The sequence below is a fragment of the Seriola dumerili genome, unplaced genomic scaffold (genome assembly GCF_002260705.1).
Source record: "Seriola dumerili isolate Sdu_G_001 unplaced genomic scaffold, Sdu_1.0 BDQW01000811.1, whole genome shotgun sequence".
Taxonomy (NCBI): Eukaryota; Metazoa; Chordata; class Actinopteri; order Carangiformes; family Carangidae; genus Seriola; species Seriola dumerili.
Window position 1 is genome coordinate 112,263 of NW_019175066.1, and position 23,275 is coordinate 135,537.

A 23,275-nucleotide genomic window follows, 5' to 3' on the forward strand; every position below is an offset into this window, starting at 1 on the left:
AACATTTTTCTGTTGTTGCCATTTTCAGCCACTTAATACACATTTTACAGTTAGTAAGTTACAGTTAGTTCAGTGGTTCCCAACCTCGTGGTCAGAGAGACATAATATTAGGTATCATATGTTCTTCAGCTGAGAAGTAACACGTGACTACAGCTTATATTATATTGAAGTTCAGTACTTACTAAATGTACTTAGTTACTTTCCACCACTGCAGATGTTTTTCAAATGTTCAGTAGCTTGAACAGGTTCAGCAGCTGCAGAACCACAGCAACTCAAACTCAGAACCTGTTCAGGCATTTACCTTTGACTGTTTCAACCAGAGGACCTGATGGTCACGGCTTTAGTTTGTGTATAAACTCATTAAACCTGGGCGTTGTTATCAGCTGCTCCCCACCCTTCATCATGAAGACTGAGGTAAATGTGAGGAAAAACAAACCGGCGCATTCTGCAGATTATTGGAGCCCATTAAAATTCAAAATATTCAAACTAGTAAATTGTTCAGAGTAAATACTGTAAATGTATTTTCAGTAAATTAACTCAAAACTCAGCTGATGTCTCTGTGGAGCTGAACATCAGGGTGACTTGTTTCTGATCGGTTCTTCAGACTTGGGTTCCTGTGGTTCTGTAGTTCCTGGAACAGACCGGTCAGTCCATGAGGGAGTGTGTGTTAGTGTTGTGATGGGTTCAGTCCGTGTCTGTTGAACTTCGCAGCGGCAGATTCCATCAAACTGACGTCTGTGTACATTCATCTACAATACTTTAATGGTGGGTTTGGGATCAGGATCTCTACATCATCCACTGTGAACTGAGGTAAAGCTGAGGACCTTTCCTCCTCCGCCACCTCGCTCTCTCTCTCTCTCTCTCTCAGTCCTCCATTTTGTTTGTGCCGTCCTTGCGAGTGATGATCTTGTACACACTCTCTCTGAAGCTGCTGTCGGAGGTCAGTCGTCGGGCCGTCTCCCTCAGATCCTCCATGCTGCCGCCGTCGGTGTTCGCTACAGCGAAGGACTTCGAGTGTTTCACTGCAGAGAGACGGTGACGTGTGAAAAACATAACAAGTGATTAACATACTATGATGATGTAACTCCTGTTAAGATCCTGATCAGATTACATTAATCCTTTAGTAAATCAACAGAAAATTAAGAGTTTTGGTCATTTACTGAACAAAAAGGCTGAAATCTGAGACTTTCCTCTGTTTCTCTGTCAGTGTCACTCGAACATCTTGAGCTGTCAGACGGTTGGTCGGAGGAAATAAGTAACTCAATGACATTTTTTACTATTTTCTGACATTTTACAAATTTCATGATTAATCAATAATCATAATTTGCAGCCCTATATATTACAAATTAAGTTCCCAATGCAACTACAACTACTACTGCTACTATAACAGCTTTTACTACATCATCATCTGCCACTAATGCTTCTATCTGCAGTTCACATATAAAATGCAACACAACATTCTCTCAATAACAAAGAGATCTTTCACAATAAAACAAGTGTCAACAATAAAACTGGACAAATTCAAAATGAAATCTACTAAAACATGACGACCGCTGATCCACTCGGGGCTACTAGTAAACACTACTATCTGATGTTCATTATATTTCTTATAATATTTTTAAAAATGTGCAACACTCCGTGGATAAAATGTGAAGACGAGTGCAGGAGAAGCTGTGGATGCTGCTGGGAGCGTTCTGCTGCAGTCAGAACACAGACGGACTCAGTAATGACGTGACGTGTGTGATGTTCAGACTTACACCAGTGGCGTCTGGAGGCTCTCCTCTGGATTCGGCAGCTTTTGATTCTGCGAGCAGCAGCTTTGTGGAGATACACAGCGTTCTTCATTATCGCCGGAAGCTTCGCCTCGATCTCTGCTGCACAGATACACTCCTCAAAGAACTCTGGGTAAACACACACACACACACACACACTTCAGATATACAAAGTACTCGTTGTTTGCACGTAACCCAAACAGCCACAAACGTAACCACATGTTGACACGTCACTGTAGGAGAAACAGGTGTAAACAATAACATGAACAATGGCTGGATTCCATTTAGCTGCTTCAGGGTGCCGGTGTCACTGTCATGGTTTACTGGGACAGTTGAACTGAACTGAACCGTTGTTACTGTTATTAGTAACATCTGCGCCTCCTCTTCAGTGACGAGTCCCATTGAGCCAAAGTGTCAGTAACAAAACCACCGGTACGTGACCCAGTGAACCACCATGAGAGATGATTAATGACGTTACGTTTCTTACACTGTTTTTTTTCTTGTGAATTAAATCACAGAAGATAAAACTCAGAAATCACTTTTTGTGTTTTCTCTCCTGGAACGATGAATGATCGCACACCTCACACATATATATATATATATATACATATACACACATATACTTGATCCTGACTGATGTACAGTACAGTAAGTCGAGTGTGAAGATAAACATGTAATACATGTTCCATCCAGAGGGAGGCAGCGAGTCACACAGGAGTTAAAGGTGACACATCAGATCACATCAGATTATACGCCACAAAGCTCCACTGCATATGTGTGTTTAAGTGTGTTTACATCTGTCTGTACATCTGTTACAGTACTGTGTGTGTGTGTGTGTGTGTGTGTGTGTGGGTGTGTGTGTGTGTGTGTGTGGGTGTGTGTGTGTGTGTGTGTGGGTGTGTGTGTGTGTGTGTGTGGGTGTGTGTGTGTGTGTGTGTGTTTGTTTGTGTTTGACTGGGAGATACAAACATTACACCAGACTCCACACAATAATCTGGCAGATGAAAATGTGACTCTTTCTCCTAGTGAACCAACAGTGAATGCACTCACTCCTCAGGTGAGTCACATCCCCCTTCATCTTCTCGTCTCTCTCTTTGGTTCGTTCCATTGAGTTCAGGCCTTTCTCCAGGTCCTGCAGAGCCTCCTCAGCCTGCTTCAGCCTCTTCTCCAGCTCCACCCGAGACTCGATCTCCGCCTGAGACACACAGGAAACACACCTCATGTTTGATTAAAAAGAAAAAAGCTTGCAAGATGACTTACAGGGTCGATATAATAGATCTGTTTGTTACTGTCACATGATCAACTGAAAGCAGCTCTACAGGTTTGTCCAGGCTGGAAAGAACAATATGTTCAGGGAAACACACTGAAAACATGGATTTAAATATGACAAAGTTGAATTTAATTTTACAGAATAAATATTGCTAGCCGTTAGCTTTAGTCCAAAAACAACATTATTAATATTATCGTGTAAAAACCTGCTAACGGAACATTTTTTACTGCTTTCGCCTGGAGACACAGTTCAGAGAAAAACTTGAGAGGGCTGATACAACCGGTCCGTGGAGGTTTTGGTATTTTGCTCGAGGGCTCTTCATCATCACAGGAGTTTATATCTGAAGCTATTTGTCTGTTCTTAATAATTCAGTCTGACTGAGGCCTGAGGGAAGAAAGAGAAAGAGCGGTAGGATTGTGTTTAGGACATAGACTCCATCCAGGAGGAATACTGCTATTATTATTTACCTATGATCTGCTTTGCCTATATGTCATAGTAAAAACCTGTTATTAAAAACACACTCATTTTAACAACAGTGACCAAGTCCCTTCAGTCACTGTAGAAGCTCCGCGCTCACAGGCTTATTCAGCTGTCAGGCTCATTAGACCTCTGCTGGGGATTACATGAGGTCACAGATATTATAGTGTAATAAAGGTGTAATTAGTTCCACACGATCAGGTGCAACAAGCTAATATGAGAGTCGAGGAGATGTCTGAACTGACGAGGTGTGTGTGTGTGTGTGTGTGTGTGTGTGTGTGTGTTGGTGTTGTGTGTGTGTGTGTGTTGTGTGTGTGTGTGTGTGTGTCTGTGTGTCTGTGTCTGTGTCTGTGTGTGTGTGTCTGTGTGTGTGTCCTGTGGTGTCTGTCTGTTGTGCTGTGTGTGTCTGTCTGTGGTGTGTGTGTGTCTCTGTGTGTGTGTGTGTGTGTGTCTGTGTGTGTTATGTGTGTGTGTGTCTGTCTGTCTGTCTGTCTGTTGTGTGTGTGTGTGTATGTGTGTGTGTGGTGTATGTGTCTGTGTGTGTGTGTGTGGTGTGTGTGTGTGTGTTGTGGTGTGTGTGTGTGTGTGTGTGGTGTGTGTGTGTGTGTTGTGTGTGGTGTGTGTGTGTGTGTGTGTGTGTGTGTGTGTGACGCGCAGCTGAGAGCGGCTGAGTCACGCTGTGTTACCTTGAGCTCGGCTTCAGTCTGCTGCTTGTCCACCGTGAGCTGAGAGAGCGACTGCTGCAGCGTCCGGGCCTGAGACGAGTAGTACTCCCTCTCCTGCTGCAGGACTTTAGCTCGCTGCTCCTTCTCCCTGAGCCTGAACGACAGGAACACGACACACACACAGAACATCGTGCACATTCTCTGGAAGGACACATCTACAATTTTGGATGATTTTAATGTTTCAGTTCCTTTGGCCCATTTTAAACCTTTTCAAAAGATTACAGTGACGTGTTCACTGACACATGTGATGTCATTTCAAGGTTAAAACAGTGACAGAAGATGTTTCTGTAGATAACGTCTGACATTTTGTATTTGTGTGAAATACATTCTCAGTACAGTGATTTGTCATTTTTACACTTTTATATTAATTTAACAAAATGGAATATAACATGTTAACGAGCTTTAGAGGTGCTGGTAGGAGGATTCTGTTATCTGTGGTCAGAGCTGTTGTTCGCTAGCTGTTTCCCCCTGTTTCCTGTCTTTATGCTAAGCTAAGCTAACAAGCTGCTGATTGGTTTCACATTTAATGAGTGACACCAGAGTGACGTTGTTGTTTCTACTCTCCAATAAGTGTGTTTCCCAAAATGTTGAACTCTTGCTTTCAGTTCAATTAGATTCATGTGAGTCAGTTCAGTTACTGTCCTCAGGATTATTTTGTTGTTGTTGCTCTTGTGAACACGTTAAAGGAAACTGAGGGACGGAGATCCTGGAAACGTTAGTCGTATATTTCAGTGATGGCAGCAGGAACATTAGTGCTACACAGTCAATAACAGCTGCCTGTAATATTCCACTTACTGGTGCTGATTAATGGGCTGGCTGTTAAGGGATCAATACACATTTCCACCAGTAGTTACAACCTCTGAGCCATTAGCACAGAAGTTCCCTGGAAAGGCCAGAGCGTTTGACTCTGCCTGTCTGAAGCTCTGCTGCAGTTGTACTTCAGTCTCATACAGTAAACATGTGACCTGGATCACATGCAGTTTTGTTTACTCAGAGTTTCAACAGGACAAAGGCTAATGTGCAGTTTGTATATTCAAACATTCAGAAACTCTTCAGGAACTAAAGGAAACAGCTGCTTTAATGTTGATGACGACTTATTTTGAAAGTATCCAGCTGTTTTTCAGAGGATTTCAAACAGCCATGTAACCGATGACGTGACGTGAAGAATAATATTAAGTACAACAGTCTCTCACTTGTCGTCAGCCTGCTCCTTCTCGTTCAGCAGGATCTTCATTTGGTCCTCGATGTGTCGCAGGTCCTGCAGCAGCTCCCCGTCTACCAGCTCCTCTCCGTCCGCAGACTTCCTGTCGCTCTCCTCCACCGCCGCCTCCTCCTGCTCCTTCACCCCCAGCAGCTCCAGGGTTCGCTGCTTCTCCTGCGACAGCTCCTGAGGGTCAGAACAAGATGCAGATCAGGGTTTGCTCCAATACATTTTCATATGTTCCTCAGATACGACACCTCAACCGAAAATCCACATTCATGGGTTAAAATGATAGTTTTACTGCACAGCGTTTACACATATGACATCATTTGTAAAAACCAAATTTCATAAGGAAATACAAGTTTCTTATTAACAAGAAGAAAAGTTCAGAGGAGAATCAGGACGTTACTGCAACGTTACATGATCCGAGTCAGAGTTAACCTCGTTACTCGACACGTGGAGGTGAATCAGTGTTTTTCATACCTCGATGGATTTCTGCAGCATCACTGTTAAGTTGCTCAGTTCTTCTTTTTCACTCTCGACACCTTTCAGGGACTGAGCCGTGCCGTCCAGGTCTCTGCCATCAACACAGGACAGGAGACAAGTCACATGACCTCACAGGCCTGTACACAGTCATCAGTGGGTAAAGAAACACAAACAGACGACAGCTCTGAGTTTTTACAGTTTAATTTGCTCCTGTTCTGCCTTCAGCTCCAGCACCACCTCCTCAAACTTCATCTTCTCCTCCTCCAGGATCTGGTTCAAACGCTCCAGCTCCTACACACACACACACACACACACACACACACGCACACACACACACACACACACAAAAAGCAACATAACTGAATAATGACCTGTGTAAAACAAGCCTAAATTTTAATACCTAAATATTAAAAAGTAAAAGATCCAGTGAAAACGTACGAATGGAGCTGAAACAATGACTCGAATAATAACAAGTGAAATTTTAAATCATTTTCAAACATCCTCTGTTTTTATTTGCTGCTTTTCTCTGTTTAAAATCTGTAAACTGAACATCAGGGTTTCTGGTCGGACAAAAGAAGACGTGAAGAAACTCAAGAAAAATAATCATTGCAGCTCCACATATAAATATAAAGTACATCTAAAGTTCATGAACATCTGAACAAGTTATAATCTTTTTATTCCCTGATCCCAAAACAACAGCAACAGGTGACAGAGTAAAGACGTCTCACCTCTCTCTCTGCTCTTTGATGACTGAGCTCCTCCGTCTCCTCCATCAGTTTATCTGGAGACAAAAACATTTCACATGACCGAACCGTTTCACATGACCTGCTCCAGCTCGTTAAAAAGCTCATTCATTCATTTAGTCAGGTGACTGTCTCCGTGTTTACCCAGGTACTCCTGCTTCTCCTTGGCCAGCTGCAGCCCCTGGGCCTCCAGACTCTCGATCATGGCCTCCCCCAGCTGGGCGTTCTTCCACGTGCTGTCGGTCCAACACGGACGTCAAGTTACATTAAAACAGTGAGCGAGTCAATAGCTGTTTGCCATTATTTTAAAAAGCTGTAGCTGATGAGTGGAGGCTGTAATTTCCCCAGTGAACTGAAACTGTGATGCATTATACAGAAAGTTATCGTGACAGTTCAGTTTGCATCAGCTGCCACATGTCGTCACATCTTTGACATTTCTGTCTGCAGCTTTTAATCCAGTGTGTTCGAACTTTAACTCAAACTAGTTCCATGTGTCCGTTATTAAATAGTGTTGATGTATCTGTGCAACACAAACAGAAAATGTCTCAGACACAAGGAGTGAAATGTTACAATTCACCTCATTGTCCAGGTCAGTGGAACATCATGACCAAAACCTGATATTGGCTTTTTGACATAATTTGTGTGTGTGTTTGTGTGTTTGTGTGTGTGTGTGTGTGTGTGTGTGTGTGTGTGTGTGTGTGTGTGTGTGCGCTGTTATACTATTGTTACAACTAACACAGGCTCTTGTAGCCACAAACTAGCTTAACTCACAGCTAACAGCTAGAACATTAGCACTGACAGCTAGCATGAACAATGTCAACNCACAAGGAGTGAAATGTTACAATTCACCTCATTGTCCAGGTCAGTGGAACATCATGACCACAGAGCAGACGATGCTGTTACTGTCTTATCTTAATGCTAGTTCTTACAGTCTAACTTTTCCCAGGTGGAATAAGGANATACTATTGTTACAACTAACACAGGCTCTTGTAGCCACAAACTAGCTTAACTCACAGCTAACAGCTAGAACATTAGCACTGACAGCTAGCATGAACAATGTCAACGTAGACTCACAAATAAACAGACTTAAGTTTGAAGAGTTGAACCACAGAGCAGACGATGCTGTTACTGTCTTATCTTAATACTAGTTCTTACAGTCTAACTTTTCCCAGGTGGAATAAGGACTAGACTGAGCAGGTGTACAGTGAATCAGGTGATTCCTAACTGGTCTCCTCTTCCATTTTAAGTCTCTGTGTGATTTCTGAACTTTCTATGTTCCGTCTGTGTATTCTTCACTCACACTTTCCCTGACTCCTGGAGCATCTCCATCCACTGCACCTGCTCCTCCTCAGACTCAGCAGCCAGGACCACAGTCCCCTGGGACACACACAGTATATTGTCAGTAATGGGCTCCGGCTGTAGAACACACAGTACATTTCTATCTTTGTGCTGCTGGGAAAGTAGAAGGGCTTGTGATTCGGTCGTGCCCCAGCCTGCAGTTAAATTCTCTCCATTATGTGTCCTGTTTGTGGCAGGATTAGACTGATTCCTCACATTATTACAGCTTTAATCGTACAATTTAGAAAGAGACATTTCAGCTTGGCTCTGAGCTGTCCAACACTCAGCTGTGACTTTCTGTTTATATGAAGCCTTTTTTGCATAGATTTGTTTTTTAATGTTGTTCATCTGCAACTTTGTGTCCACATCTGTCTTAAAAATTAGTAATAATAATAATAATAATAATAAACTTTACTGTGGAGCACTTTTCATACAAGAGATGTAGCTCAAAGTGCTTTACAATAAAAGATAGTACAATGAAATCAGGGCAGATTGAAGGACAATGAAATGAGACGACAGAAAGACAGAAGATGATGAAACATGTAAATGAAAATAAAAACAGAAACCAGTTAGAAGAGTAAAAACACGAGCAAATTCATTTAAAAAAAATAAATAAATAAAGCTGCACACTAAATGACAGATTAAACCAGAGTGATGCGGATTAATGATGAAGAGATGATGCTCTTACTGTGAAATCTTCCAGGTTGATCACGACGGCAAAGGGCATCCCCATGTCTTCATTAGCCGACACCACACATCCTCCCAAAGGAATGACTCCCTGACAACAGGAACGCATCAGTTATTTATACTGTTGTGATGATGTTGCCGTGTTTGTGGATCATAAGTTACAGAAACACACAGTTATCGGTGTAAAGTTCCCGACAGTCACGCTTTCTTCTTCATGTTGTTGCAGAGGCGTCAGAGAGGATGCGGCCGCTCACCTTGGGGTGGATGTTGAAGAACCTGTTGGTCTCAAAGTTTCTCTTCTCGCTCTCGGCGTAGTAGAGCAAGAAGCTGTCTTTGATGATGAAGAATCTTTGTACCGAGGAAGACAATAAAGCAGCAGTGAGTCAATCCTGTGGGGCTGAAAGGAACAAATCTGTATAATCTTAACAATCTATCCTAATAATATCCTACCTTTCACTTCTGGTTTTAATCACTTTAATACATCTCCTCTGCTTTAGTAATTTATTATTTTATCTTCATCACTCTATGGTTAACCTTTTTTGTCCCGAGACAAATGTATTTTTGACTCGGTGCATATCCTCGTCATAAATATTAAATAACCAAATAACTGTAAACTCATTTATTTAAAAATGTTTGTTATGTATTTATGTTCAGAAAAGACATATTAGCTAATGTTAAAGCTGATTTTTATTTACTCAAATATCAGTTTTGGTTTGGGGGTGGGGGGCTGAGTCATGTGCTCCATGAGGAGTGCACCTGTAATCTCACTTATTAAATTATGTTTTGACTCAAGTCAAAATAGACTTGATTTGATTTTAATCAAACAACTGCCTCTTTTCTCAGCTGGTGACAACAACAACAACCACAACAACCACAACAACCACAACAACCACAACAACCACAACAACAGACACTAACTCTCGGAGTTCTACCGTCTCCAGTTTGGCACCAAAAACTAAATTCTTTTGGCCTTTATGACTGGAGCGAGTGGGAAGGAAGAGTGTGCAGCAGCAAATGGACTCTCTGGACCGGACTCGCTGTGTATTGTCGTTTTAACTGTTATGTAAACTAAGAGCATTATCATGACATAAGGTGCCAATCCAGGCACTTTACCATCCAAATATACGGTACGCTGCCGTCAGGATGTACTGACACCGGAGTCCTGGCGTTATGTAAAACAATCCTCTGATACACGACAAGTTTGCTTTCAGATGTTCATCATTCAACATCAGAAACACAGTCAGACACAAGTTTTATCAACCGATCGATCAGGAACTGAAGCTGCTGCCATAAAAAATGATTAACTTTAATTTGTGATGAGGAAAATCACTTCAGACGTTTTCATCTTGTCAAATAAATTACAGAAGAGAATCATTTAGTTTTAGTCTTTGACACTTCTTGGGAGGAAAAGGACAGGAACAGGAAAGACTGCACACTTTCTAAAACGCAGCTTTTTAGGAACTAAAGAAAAACATGATTTCCTGTTAAACTCACCCTGATTCTCTTTTATAAACTCTGTGGAGACAGAATCGACCCCCAGCAGCTGAAATGAACACGTGAAGCTCTATATGAAATTATAAGATAAAAATGACCCAGGACAGAAGTCACACCTCGCCCTCACCTGCGGGACCACTTGGCCGACGGCCGTCCGAAGGGCCTCTTCCACAGCACGCCGTGCAGCTGCACCTTGGTGCTGATGTCCAGCACTTCAGCGTCCGACTGCTCCATGGACGTCCAGGGCGAGAACAGAGAGTTTCTGGATGAAGACGAGAACATCCTCTCTGGCTTCACTCGCACAGGGAGGTGGTGCCAAAAAAAGAAAAAGAAAAAAACTATCAATAGAGTTAAAAAAAATAACCCACAACGCAGTCGATCAATAACAATTAGTCCAATAAAACTCGATAACGCACACACACTCGTATGGATGCATGTACAGCTGTGGGGACAGCTTCAATACAAAACAGGAAAAGTAGCAAACAAATCCCAATAACTCAGCAGGGTGGAATGATGCAGCTGCCAATACGCTCATCTGATGGAGGCAGACTGACTGCAGAGTGCACCCAGATGAAATCAGGGATGACAGAGAGAAAGAGGGAGGGAGGGAGGGAGGGAGGATACTGGGAGGTGATGGGGGAGGGAGGGAGGGAGGGAGGGAGGGAAGCTTTAGGACTGAGTTTCTAAATCTGAAGTCAATACATTCCAGCCAGTAAAAGCTGTTATTCAGATTACTGTACTCACAGGAAGCACCAGTGTCCAGCTCTTGGCAGGTATGGACTCTCTGGTCGGTCGGTCCATCCATCCATCCATCCATCAGTCCATCGGCAGTGACTTAGGAGAACATCTGTGGCGGAGGCGTGGCTGCACAACTCTCTAGTAAAGAGGATGGAGAGTCAGAGCGGTTGACATGCAGCTTTAGCATCGTGAGTATCAGATTAATTTACAGAACATGTGTCAGAGTGGACAGACCGCAGATTATAAAGATATTGACAGCTCAGCCTGCGTTTGCGTTAGTGAGACATCAGGGTCGAAAAAGAACATTTTAAACATTTAATTCAAGAGAAAATCTCTGTTTAAATAATGTGACAAAAAGTAACGTTAACACAAATACTTCATTCACAGGTACACTGAGCTCTCTCTCTCTCTCTCTCTCTCTCTCTCTGTCTGTTTTTGGAGCAGCAGGATTCAGATCTGCCACCACAACACTCATTATCATTATTATTATAATGTATATTATGATTTGGTGCGATTTAAATAAAAATGAATTGAATTGAATGAAATCAAGATACGACGCAGGATTTTCACCAGTTAAAAAAACTTTAATTTAGTCGTCATAAAACACATTGCTTTACAACCGATTTTCACAATCAAAAATATGGAAATAAGGCAAGACTCATTCTGGAATGACAGAAAATAAAAACAAAATAAAGACACACCCACCCCGACTGAAAGGATTACAAATATGAACCTGATCGTGTAACTGATCCAGAGTGAAACCTCCGAACGGCCCCAGTATGTGCCGTCATCACTTCCTGTTTGTCCCGGTGACACTTCACCTTCTGAGTAAAGTATTTTACCCACATCGTAAAGTCTCTGAGCCGGTTTACATCACTTTAACATGAGGGGCTGGTGCTGTTGGCCAATCAAAATCCAGTATTCTGACTGTCCAGGAAGTGAGGATAAAACACCTTTAACTGTGTCAGTAAACCAGACTGAAACATTATAAACTCTACGAACCCCGTCCCTGTCCTGTGAAAACCATGTATCTCCAAAACATGAATTGAAGGAAAACAGTCCTGCTTCACCTTCTCCAGATAATCCAGCGGGTTTTATTTAGTTAGTGAGTCTTAACCCCCCCCCCCTCCACCAGAAGAAGAAACGTGACCAACATGAATGAATTGTAAAGGCTCTGAACTTTGTGTTTTTGTCTCGGCGCCGTCAGTCAGATCTGATCAATGGGCTCCCACACGGTCCTGATGAAGCAGATGAGCTGAGTGTTTCAATATTAATGAATAAGAGCTGGTGTTTTTTTCTTCAACTTTAACTTTGCTGCTTATTTAGTCATGAGTATTTAATCTGAGAAAAACAGTTCAGGGGCTTCAAAGCCTGACCAAGGGACAGGAAATTAATCAGCAACAATTATGCTAATCACTAATCATATTCACATAAACCCTGAATTCATCCATATGGTTTTTCGTAAGGATGGAAAACCAGATCTCAGCAGGGACTCTGACGTAACGTTGTTAAGAAAGATGAAATTGCACATAATGGGGCCGTCCGCCAACACACCCGGGCGTAGAGCAACACAGTGGTGCGTTTTTCCCTTTTGTATTACATACACAGCGTCCCGCAACAAATGAAACAGTCATGCAGCTGCTGGTCTGCGTGCGACCCGCCGCTGTATCTCGTTAAAACATCACAGGAGTTTCTTCTCATCATAGAAGTTGGAATTAACTGAGAGGTTGAGCGTAAAACCATTAAATTTAGACATAAAACAGAGACTCGTCAGACCGTCTGCAGCCTCGTGTCTGTGCTGAAAACACCAGTCCGTCCATGTCCAAACAAACTCAAGTTAAAAAATAAAAATGTATTTGTGAGTAAGCAGTTCCACCTGTGGCGACTGTGGAAGAAGTTTCTCTGTACAACATACATATACATACACATGAGCTCTGCTGTGAGCAGGCACAGTGATACAGAAACACTCACAATATCCATGTGTCCTGATAGAAGAGGGAGCAGCCTACTTAAGATTTTAATGCATCAACCGCTTCACGTTCTAATGGAGCAGAGACGGAGACGTCGGGGCAAGGCTGCGTTCAAGAGCATCTATCTGACAGACCTTGATATGTGAATCACATAACGAGTGCTTTGAAGATGAAGGCGAACCCTCTGTAGCCATTTCACTCAGCTGCACTCCCGAGTTCGCCCCTTTTTTTTTTTTTCATTTTCTTACAATTATTGCTCAGGTATAATTAATTATTGAGGAGCAAACTAACTAAAAAAATAGGTTTGTTCAAAATTCTCACAAAACCTGTAAGATGTCTGTCCTCCTGAGCCGATGGTCCCTACACGAGTTCATCCAGGTCACGACCTCCAGAGGACGAGTCACTCATTCATTCAGAGCTGCTGAAATGACCCTCCACCTCTAAAGAAGCTTAGTAACGCTCTATAGTCAGAGTCACTGAAGACACTTCTATACATCTTTCCTGTAATCTCTATAATTACTCTCCAGGTAAAACAGAACAGAAATAAACATCCAGAAACTAAACAGGTCAAAGAAAAGTGACAGATTTTGTTGCGATGCGTTGAAGCTGGCTGCGTCTCGTCCTCACGCAGCGCTCCGCTTTGAACTGACGAGACCAGAAACCTAAGCGCGTGGTTTTATAGGAAACACACCATCAGTGGCCATCATAACTCGGCTTCCCATCAGGCCAAGATTCTCGTCACCACTGATTTTTCTAACAGGATAAACCTCCGCATGTTTGACGAACTCGCCAACCAAAGCAAAAACTGTCAGGAGCTTCTGGCTGGTTTACTCAGGCTGATCCCTCCTCCTGCTCCACAGCTGGCTGCGAGAACAACATCTGTGTTGCTAAGAAAAATAAGAAAGGAACGTCTTCTACAAACTGTAACGTCCTCACGCCGCAGTTCCTTCTGCTCCAAACTCGCTAATATGGCACTTGAAAATCAGTTCAAATCAGTCTGGATTGTTGCTAAGAGATCTGTACAATTATATTAAAAAAAGGTTTTACTTTCTCGATATCACAAGTTTGATCAAGACTATCTAAATCTCACTGTGCAACTGCCGTCTAGCAAAACGTCACTGTCATGAAATCAGGGTTGGTTCTTTGACTTTTGGACAAGCACAATAATGCAACACTGAAAGCTCCACAGTGATCTAGATTAGCTGAGCTGACTGTCCTCTGGCCTCGCAGAAGAAGATCAATATATCTGGTGGCAGAAATGGACACATACAGTAGCTGTACCATGTTTCGTCATCAGTGTCAGGAGGAAGAGGAAAAAAGAAAAAAAAAAAAAACATTGTCGTGTGCCTTGGTCGTCACCGCAACAACTCTGATTTCCCTAACATCATTCGTTCCCTGTTTCATATTCAGTTTTGAGTCATGAGATGTCCCCGCAACGAGCACCAGTCTGGTCCGCGAGGTCCATCAGCAGACAAGCAATAAGACATTTAAATCCACAATGTTTGAAGTCTCTGTTTCTGCTTCTTTCCCCTGTACACCCGTCTTCACTCCGTCCTGAGCCGCGGGGTCTAATGGTGGTGACCGACTGACAGCACCAGAGGAATGAGGCAGCCCAGCACCAGCGCTCCCACTTCCACCTTGCTCAGTCCTTTCCCTCCGTTCCCTCCCGCCGGAGCGTGGCTGTGGCCGCCGCCGCCCACCTCAGGGAGGACGTGGACGGTGGCCACGTAGAGGAAGGTGCCGGCGGAGAAGAGCATGGCGACACCCGTGGCGTTGATGTCTGACAGGGCCTCTTTGCTGCTCTGAGGGGAGAAGAAACATTTCCTCTCAGCTGGATCACATACTGATGAAATCCATTTATTGTATCACGGTTATTTAATTTCTTATTGCTAATGAAATTTAATCTTATCTCAAACATGTCTTGTCTGAAGTCTTACCATCCACACTGGTGTTCCAAGACAAAGCCCTGACTCACATTTGTGTAATACAGTGTAAGAAGATGACAGCTGCTCGAGCTCAGGCTGTAGTAAAATTTAAGATACGTGACCGACAAGAAATAATCCTCTAGGAGAGGAGAGAGAAATAAAGAGAAATAAATTTGATAACTGATATTTCATAGATTGAATTATTTACCTGACTGAGGCCTAAAAATGTGAGCATGGCGAGGACGGGTGCTGCCAGGGCGAAGACCAGGAGATGTTTGCGGATGCGGTTCCTCTCAAGACCAGCATGCATCAGGAAAGAGACCAGGCCAAACGCTGCTGGGGCCTGCAGACGACAAGGTTCACATAGATTCACATCCATAATGCACTGCTGCTTATTGAATGATCGGCAGATTATTTTATCACTTAATCATTTGGTCTGTAAAACAATGAAAAGTGCCCATCACAAATTCCTAAATGGCTTTTTTAAACTCAGCTAATTCTCACGTGCATTAATTTGTACATACACATCCACATTATTACCTTGTGCAGCATGATGGCTACAAAGACAATGAGCTGGACGCTGGTCTGAGAGGTAGAGGCAGCAGCTCCGAGCGCCACTCCATCAGCTGAGACAAAGAGGAAGTTCATGAGAACAGCATTTACAAAGTATTGATTATAATAAAGTCAGTGAATATCTGAGTTGTCTGATCACATTTGCATTTTGTTTTCATTTCAAAATAGATGCGTTTTAAAAGGAAAACGCAGCAGTGTGGACGTGGCCTCTATCACAGCACCAGTGTTGACATTTACACTGATAAGATCTTGTACCATCAGGAGACCTGAGACCTACCTGCAGCGTGGACCACCAGACCCAGGGTGGTGGTGATTTTTGAAGAGGTGACTCTCGCTGACTCTGGATCTAAACCAGACACAAAAAAACTGTCTGAAAATATTTGCAATGACCATTTTTATATGTTTAACAAATATATAAAAGCAGAACAAAGCAATAATTATAGATTGAATCTGAATCTGGATAAGAATCGTGTGGTGTCGCATGTTGGCACACATTAGCTGCTCAAACAAAAGCTCTGGACTGGTTCTGTGCTGACTGTGCAGGGTGTGTGGGTGGTTTGGGTGTAATTCAACAAAATGATTGTCTTCTGGAGAATATTATTGACAGAGCTGCTGTCACCAAGCCACGTTTTCCCAGAGCTCATTCCAGACCTGCGTACTGTGAATTTTAAAGAAGTGAGTCCTGTGGATGCTTTCATCTTGTAACACGGACCTTCAGTGTTGTGCACATGAGAACTTCCTATCTGGTCCACCAGCAGCATGAAGACGAAGCCCAGGACCAGAGACACTCCGATGCAGGCGTGAAGCTGCTCATGGCTGTGTTCATGTTTCCCACCGGCACCGAGGGCCACTTCTGCTTCAGCCTTCGTCTCAGACACCTCCACAACTCCAACCTGGCCGTGACTGTGGTGTCCACCTGCACGCACGCACGCACACACACACACACACACACACACACACAGGTCAGGGAAGAACAGACAGAGGCGGATGGACTGTTCAACAACACAGTTAGCTTAATGTATCGAGAACAGAGTGACGCTGCTGAGCAGAGAGACCGTCACAAACCCATGTAGCATTCCTCATGTGTTGTACACAGTGTGTTACATAACGTCAGCTGGTTGTACTTTACCTCTCACAGAACTTTGCTCTGTTTGAACACGATTCAAACTGTACACAGGCAAGTATTTATGTCTACACTAAGAGAGCATTTTTATTACTAGTACTGGGTATTAGTCTCCCTTTGCTTGGCTTGACCATGTCCATGTTGACATGATTGCATCACATTCTTCAGGTTTGTCAGCCTCACTTTCATGACCTGTATCCGCATGATCTTATGCATTGCACCTGCTGCAACACGATGGGCTGATTGCGTAAAAAAGCAGGTGCACAGGTGTTCCTAATTAATCGCTCAGTGTGTGCATAGGCTCTACTCTTAGTTTTCTGCCAGTGTCTTTCTGGCCTGTGGCACTCCTGACAAAGAGCATCCGGTCACATACAGAACATTTCAATTAAATGGTCTCTGTCTTCACCCTGAGGCCAATAGGACACCCATCGTCAAATTATTTTAAACACAGGACAATAACTACAAACTTTTCCAGGTAACTTGTAGAATAATCAAACGAGCTGACACTAAGAGCTGTGTTCAAGATCACCCTTCAGTGTCACTGTGGCTTTAGTTATGATAGAAATACACTCGGAGATCCACCTGGCTGAAGTCTACCTTCAAGGATTTCCTCATACAGTGCGTGGACCCCTTCAGGAATGATAACAGCAAGTGCGGTCCCACAGAGCAGCCCGGCTCCCAGCACAGTGATCAGCTTCAGCCTCTCCTGGAGAAACAAGGAGAAACAAATCTCCAGCATAAGACGGTCTCATTGATTGTTTGTTTTGTCTTATAAAACACAAGTCGTCGCCTGATAACATTACACAGTTCATGATGCAATCAATACCTCTGATTAAAAGGCACTGACGGGTGAACCATCACTTTGGGAATGTGACTGTTGAGAAAGTTAGCTTAGCAGTGCAAGCTTTCAGGAAGCACTTGCGTGTTAGAAACTCACCTCTGAAAAGTTGACTGCTAAAGGAATTGTCCCGGCCACATAACATCCCACCAGCATCGCAAGAGAGAGCAGGCTGATCGAGCTAAAATCGTCCATGGCTGCACTTTTCTCTTCGGCTAATCTCCTGCTAAAATACACCTACACTTTTAACACGGACTCTTATTCGTGCTCGTCGAGTTAAACAGCATGCCCCGTACAGTGGCCGTTAGTTAACGACCGTTGTTAGTTTAGTTCAGCCTCCTGCCGAACATCCACGTTAACTAAACAGAGACGATACAGCCTCTGGCCTCGATACCGTTAGCGAAGCTAAGCTAACTAGCTTCGGTAATTTTCCGGCTCTCAAATCTTAACAATGAAGAACCCTGACACGTTAACCTTCACCTGCAAACAGCCGATAACCCGCATCGTTTCTTCAAGATTCAGCTGTCAAACATAATATTGCAACTTCCCGACTAGGTTAGCAGCTCACAGAGTGGCTAACTGATCATCTTCTTGTTTGGTGCCGATGAAAAATACTTCCGGGTCACAGTTCATCCCGTCAGCCAGCTGCCACGTCTCCGCGAGACCCGCTGGAAGAGGAGGAGGAGGAGGGTGATGAGGTGTCCCTTCATTGAAATTGTATTTGTTCTTTTATTTAAGAACTGATATGTCTGATTGTTTGTTAAAATTTCCAATTTAAAAACAAACGGGTAACAAAAAATAATATATTTTTGAAATTCACCACATCAAATTCAAAGTTGTAGGTTTGCATATGGACGGTGGGGACATGTCCCTACCAATACTTTGAGAGGACAGAATTGTCCCTGCCAATATTTGAGTGAACTCGTTCGCACTATGTTTAGAGTGAAGTCATATTAGATCATTCCAATGTGCCCTCCAAGAGGCTGCGTCTCCCAGGCAACCGATTTAGGCTTGCTAAGTCTTGATTGGCTGAAAGGGGGCTTACGTCGTGCGAGAATATCACAGTGGTAGCTAATGTCAACTGATGTTTTAACCATGTTAGCTAGCGTTAACTAGCAAGATAACCCTGCCGTCTGCCTTTTGTAGGCTAGCGGTCATGTTGCTAGCAGGAGCAAACATAAAGTGGTGGATATATCAAAGTAATTTAAAGAGTTTAATTACTCCCGAAAAATCCCATGAGAATGTTGCCATGAATACTATGATTTTATTATGCCTTACTATACTATGACTTTATGCCTTACTATACCATGATTTTATTTATGGGACGGCACAGTAGTGAAGTGGTTAGAACAGTCGCCTCACAGTGAGAAGGTTCGAACCCTGGACCTAGGGCCTTTTTGTGTGGAATCTGCATGTTCTCCCTATGCTTGCTCCAAGTTCACTCTGAGTACTCTGGCTTCCTCCCACAGTCCAAAGACATGCACATTAGGTTATTTGGTGACTATAATGCTATAATAAAATATATAATAATAATAATACTATACTATGACTTTTTACGCCTCACTGTCACAGCCTCTCTGTGACTGCAGGAGTTTCCCAGTGTTTCCTGTGTTTATTTTCCCTGTCTGTCTTCCCCTGTGTTTCTTCCCCCTTGTCTACATGTGTGCTTCTTAGCAGGGGAGTGACGCAGCACTGGGTACCTGGCTCACCTGTTTGTAATTAGAACCCCCGCTCTCCACTCACTGACCAGACTTTAATTACTGGTTGTTTCTGTGTCTGAATCTGCACTGGGGTCCAAACAGCATTTTAACCAGAACGTGACGCCTTACCATACTATGACTTTTTATTCCTTATTTATACTGTGATGTTTTCATGCCTTACCATGACGTCTTTTGGCCTTTTTAATGACATACTAAATTATGACGTTTTCATGCCATACTATACTATGAAGATTTTTGACGTTTTCATGCCTTACTTTACTATAACATTCTAATGACTGTTCACGCCTTAATATACTCTGACGTTTTTCTTACCTTTCATGCTTCAATATACTATGATGTTTTTATGACGTTTTATGCCTTGCTATACTATGAGGTTTTTTTGCCATACTATACTATGATGTTACATACTATTTTATGACATACTACGTTTTTTGCGGTTTTTATGCCATATTATACTATGATGTTTTTTGCTGTTTTTATGCCATAGTATACTAAGAGGTTTTTTGACATTTTTATGATATACTATACTATGAGGTTTTTATGCCATATTATACTATGATGTTTTTTGCTGTTTTTATGCCATAGTATACTAAGAGGTTTTTTGACATTTTTATGATATACTATACTATGAGGTTTTTATGCCATATTATACTATGATGTTTTTTGCTGTTTTTATGCCTTACTATACTATGAGGTTTTTATGCCATATTATACTATGATGTTTTTTGCTGTTTTTATGCCTTACTATACTATGAGGTTTTTATGCCATATTATACTATGATGTTTTTTGCTGTTTTTATGCCTTACTATACTATGAGGTTTTTATGCCATATTATACTATGATGTTTTTTGCTGTTTTTATGCCTTACTATACTATGAGGTTTTTATGCCATATTATACTATGATGTTTTTTGCTGTTTTTATGCCATGCTATATACTGCCATTTTTATGCCTTACTATACTGTGAGGTTTTTATGCCATACTATACTATGATGTTTTTGCTGTTTTTACACCATACTATACTATGATGTTTTTTGCTGTTTTTATGCCTTACTATACTATGAGGTTTTTATTCCTTATTTACTATGATATTTTTTGACGTTTTCATGCCATACTGTACTATGATTTTTTTTTTTTGCTGTTTTTACACCATACTATACTATGACGGTTTTACGCCATACTATACTGAGGTTTTTATGCCATACTATACTATGATGTTTTTTGACATTTTTATGACATTTTCATGCCCTACTGTACTATGGCCTTATTTACCATGATGGTGTTATGACATATTATACTATGACGTTTTTATGCGTTATTTACTATGTTTTTGATGTTATTATGACATAATATATTATGACATTTTTTAATGTTTTTATGCCTTACTATACTATGATATTTTTTGACGTTTTTATGACATATTATACTATGATGTTTTTTGCCATTTGTATGACATACTATAATATGACGTTTTTATGCCTTACTATACTATGACATTCTTATGACTTTTTATGCCATACTATACTATGACATTCTTATGACTATTCATGCCCTAATATACTCTGACGTTTTTCTTACCTTTCATGCTTTAATATACTATGATGTTTTTATGACGTTATATGCCTTACTGTACCATGACAGTTTTATGCCTTGTTATACTATGATTTTTTTATGCATCACTGTCACAGTCCCTCTGTGACTGCAGCAGTTTTCCAATGTTCCGCCTTGTGTATGCGTCGAAGCAGGGGCGTAGTCCAGCATACTCATTGAACAGTTGCCATTAAAGAAGTGTTACCACACTGGTTGTTTCTGTGTCTGAATCATTTTTACGCCTTACTATACTATGATGTTTTTTGCTATTTTTATGCCATACTATAAAATGACGTTTTTTGAAATTTTTTATGACATACTAAGCTATGACGTTTTTATGCCTTACTTTACTATGAGGTTTTTTGCTGTTTTCATGCCATACTATACTATGACGTTTTTTTTACGTTTTTATGACATACTATATTATGACGTTTTCATGCCTTACTTTACTATGATGATTTTATACTATACTTTGACATTTTTGACGTTTTTATGCCTTAATATACTATTACGTTTTTATGCCTTACTATACTATGACATTCTTTTGACTGTTCATGCCTTTATATACTCTGACGTTTTTCTTACCTTTCATATACGTTTTTATGCCATATTATACTATGATGTTTTTATGACGTTTTATACCTTACTGTACAATGAATGTTTCCTGTGTTTGTTTTCCTTCTCAAGCTTACGCTCTGTCTCCTATGCCTTGTCTGTGCGTCGAAGCAGGGGCGTAGTCCAGCACTGGGTACCTTGCTCACCTGTTCATCAACCTCCACGCTCCTTCTGCAACAACCCGGGTCCTTCGCCCCCCAACATTCCCCCAAAACTCTGTCCCTCACTCATTGAACAGTTGCCATTAAAGAACTGTTACCACACTGGTTGTTTCTGTGTCTGAATCGTTTTTACGCCTTACTACACTATGACATTTTTATGCCATACTATACTATTCATTTTTTGCTGTTTTTATGACATAATATACCATGACATTATTATGACTTATGTCTTTCTATACTATGACATTCGTATGACTGTTCATGCCTTAATATATTCTGACATTTTTCTTGCCTTTCATGCCTTAATATACTATGATGTTTTTATGACAGTTTTATGCCTTGTTATACTATAGCTTTTTATGTGTCACTCTCACAGCCCCTCATTGACTGCAGCAGTTTTCCATTGTTTCATGTGTTTGTTTTCCTTCTCGGTCTTGCCGTCTGTCTCCTCCGCCTTGTCTTTGTGTGTATGTGTGTTCGTCCAAGCAGGGGCGTAGTCCAGCACTGGGTACCTTGCTCACATGTTCCTCAACCTCCACAATCTTTCTGCAACAACCTGGGTCCTTCACCCCCCAACATTCCCCCAAAACTCTATCCCTCACTCATTAAACAGTTGCCATTAAAGAACTTTTACCACATTGTTTCTGTGTCTCAATCGTTTTTATGCCATACTATACTGTGACGTTTTTTGATGTTTTTACGACATACTATACTATGACGTCTTTTGACGTTTTTATAACATACTATACTATGACGTTTTTATGATATACTATACTATGACGTCTTTTCACGTTCTTATGACATACTATACTATGACGTTTTTTGATGTTTTTATGATATACTATACTATGATGTTTTTTGATGTTTTTATGACATACTATACAATGACGTTTTTTGACGTTTTTATGACATACTATACTATGATGTTTTTTGACATTTCTATGACATACTATGCTTTAGCATTTTTTGAAGTTTTAACGACATACTATACTATGACGTTTTTTGACGTTTTTATGACATATTATACTATGGCGTTTTTTGACGTTTTTATGCCATACTATACTATGACGTTTTTTGCTGATTTTACGACATAATATACTATGACGTTTTTATGACAAACTATACTATGAGGTTTTTTGACGTTTTTATGACATACTATACTATAGCGTTTTTTTGAAGTTTTAACGACATACTATACTATGACGTTTTTATGACATACTATACAATGACGTTTTTCTGACGTTTTAACGACATACTATACTATGACGTTTTTTATGACATACTATACTATGACGTTTTTTGCTGATTTTACGACATACTATACTATGACGTTTTTATGCCATACTATACTATGACGTTTTTTGACGTTTTATGCCATACTATACTATGACGTTTTCTGCTGATTTTACGACATACTATACTATGACGTTTTTTGACATTTTTATGACATACTATACTATAGCGTTTTTTGAAGTTTTAATGACATATTATACTATGACATTCTTATGCCATACTATGCTATGACGTTTTTTGACGTTTTTATGCCATACTATACCATGATGTTTTTTGCTGATTTTACGACATACTATACTATGACGTTTTTTGCTGATTTTACAACATAATATACTATGACATTTTTATGACACACTATACAATGACGTTTTTTGACGTTTTTATGACATACTATACTATAGCGTTTTTTTGAAGATTTAACAACATAATATACTATGACGTTTTTATGCCATACTATACTATGACGTTTTTTGACGTTTTATGCCATACTATACTATGACGTTTTCTGCTGATTTTACGACATACTATACTATGA

The 23,275-nt window shown here is 41.1% G+C and overlaps 2 protein-coding genes across 2 annotated transcripts; both read right to left on the reverse strand.

Annotated features, from left to right (window-relative positions):
• Positions 1 to 853: 853 nt before the first annotated feature.
• Positions 854 to 10,475, reverse strand: plekhd1 (pleckstrin homology and coiled-coil domain containing D1). The gene is made up of 13 exons (XM_022766142.1): positions 10,321 to 10,475; positions 8,954 to 9,047; positions 8,701 to 8,790; positions 7,975 to 8,051; positions 6,819 to 6,910; positions 6,660 to 6,712; positions 6,128 to 6,222; positions 5,929 to 6,022; positions 5,438 to 5,631; positions 4,206 to 4,338; positions 2,823 to 2,967; positions 1,758 to 1,901; positions 854 to 1,022 (listed from the first exon to the last, which is right to left on the reverse strand). The coding sequence occupies exons 1-13, from the start codon at positions 10,473 to 10,475 to the stop codon at positions 865 to 867; spliced, it is 1,524 nt and encodes a 507-aa protein (XP_022621863.1). The 3' UTR covers positions 854 to 864.
• Positions 10,476 to 11,504: 1,029 nt separating this feature from the next.
• slc39a9 (solute carrier family 39 member 9) lies at positions 11,505 to 17,967 on the reverse strand. Its single transcript, XM_022766115.1, has 7 exons — positions 17,460 to 17,967; positions 17,120 to 17,228; positions 16,112 to 16,315; positions 15,677 to 15,745; positions 15,367 to 15,452; positions 15,035 to 15,169; positions 11,505 to 14,703 (listed from the first exon to the last, which is right to left on the reverse strand). Exons 1-7 carry the CDS (start codon positions 17,553 to 17,555, stop codon positions 14,470 to 14,472), a joined length of 933 nt encoding a protein of 310 aa, XP_022621836.1. The 5' UTR covers positions 17,556 to 17,967; the 3' UTR covers positions 11,505 to 14,469.
• Positions 17,968 to 23,275: the final 5,308 nt, after the last annotated feature.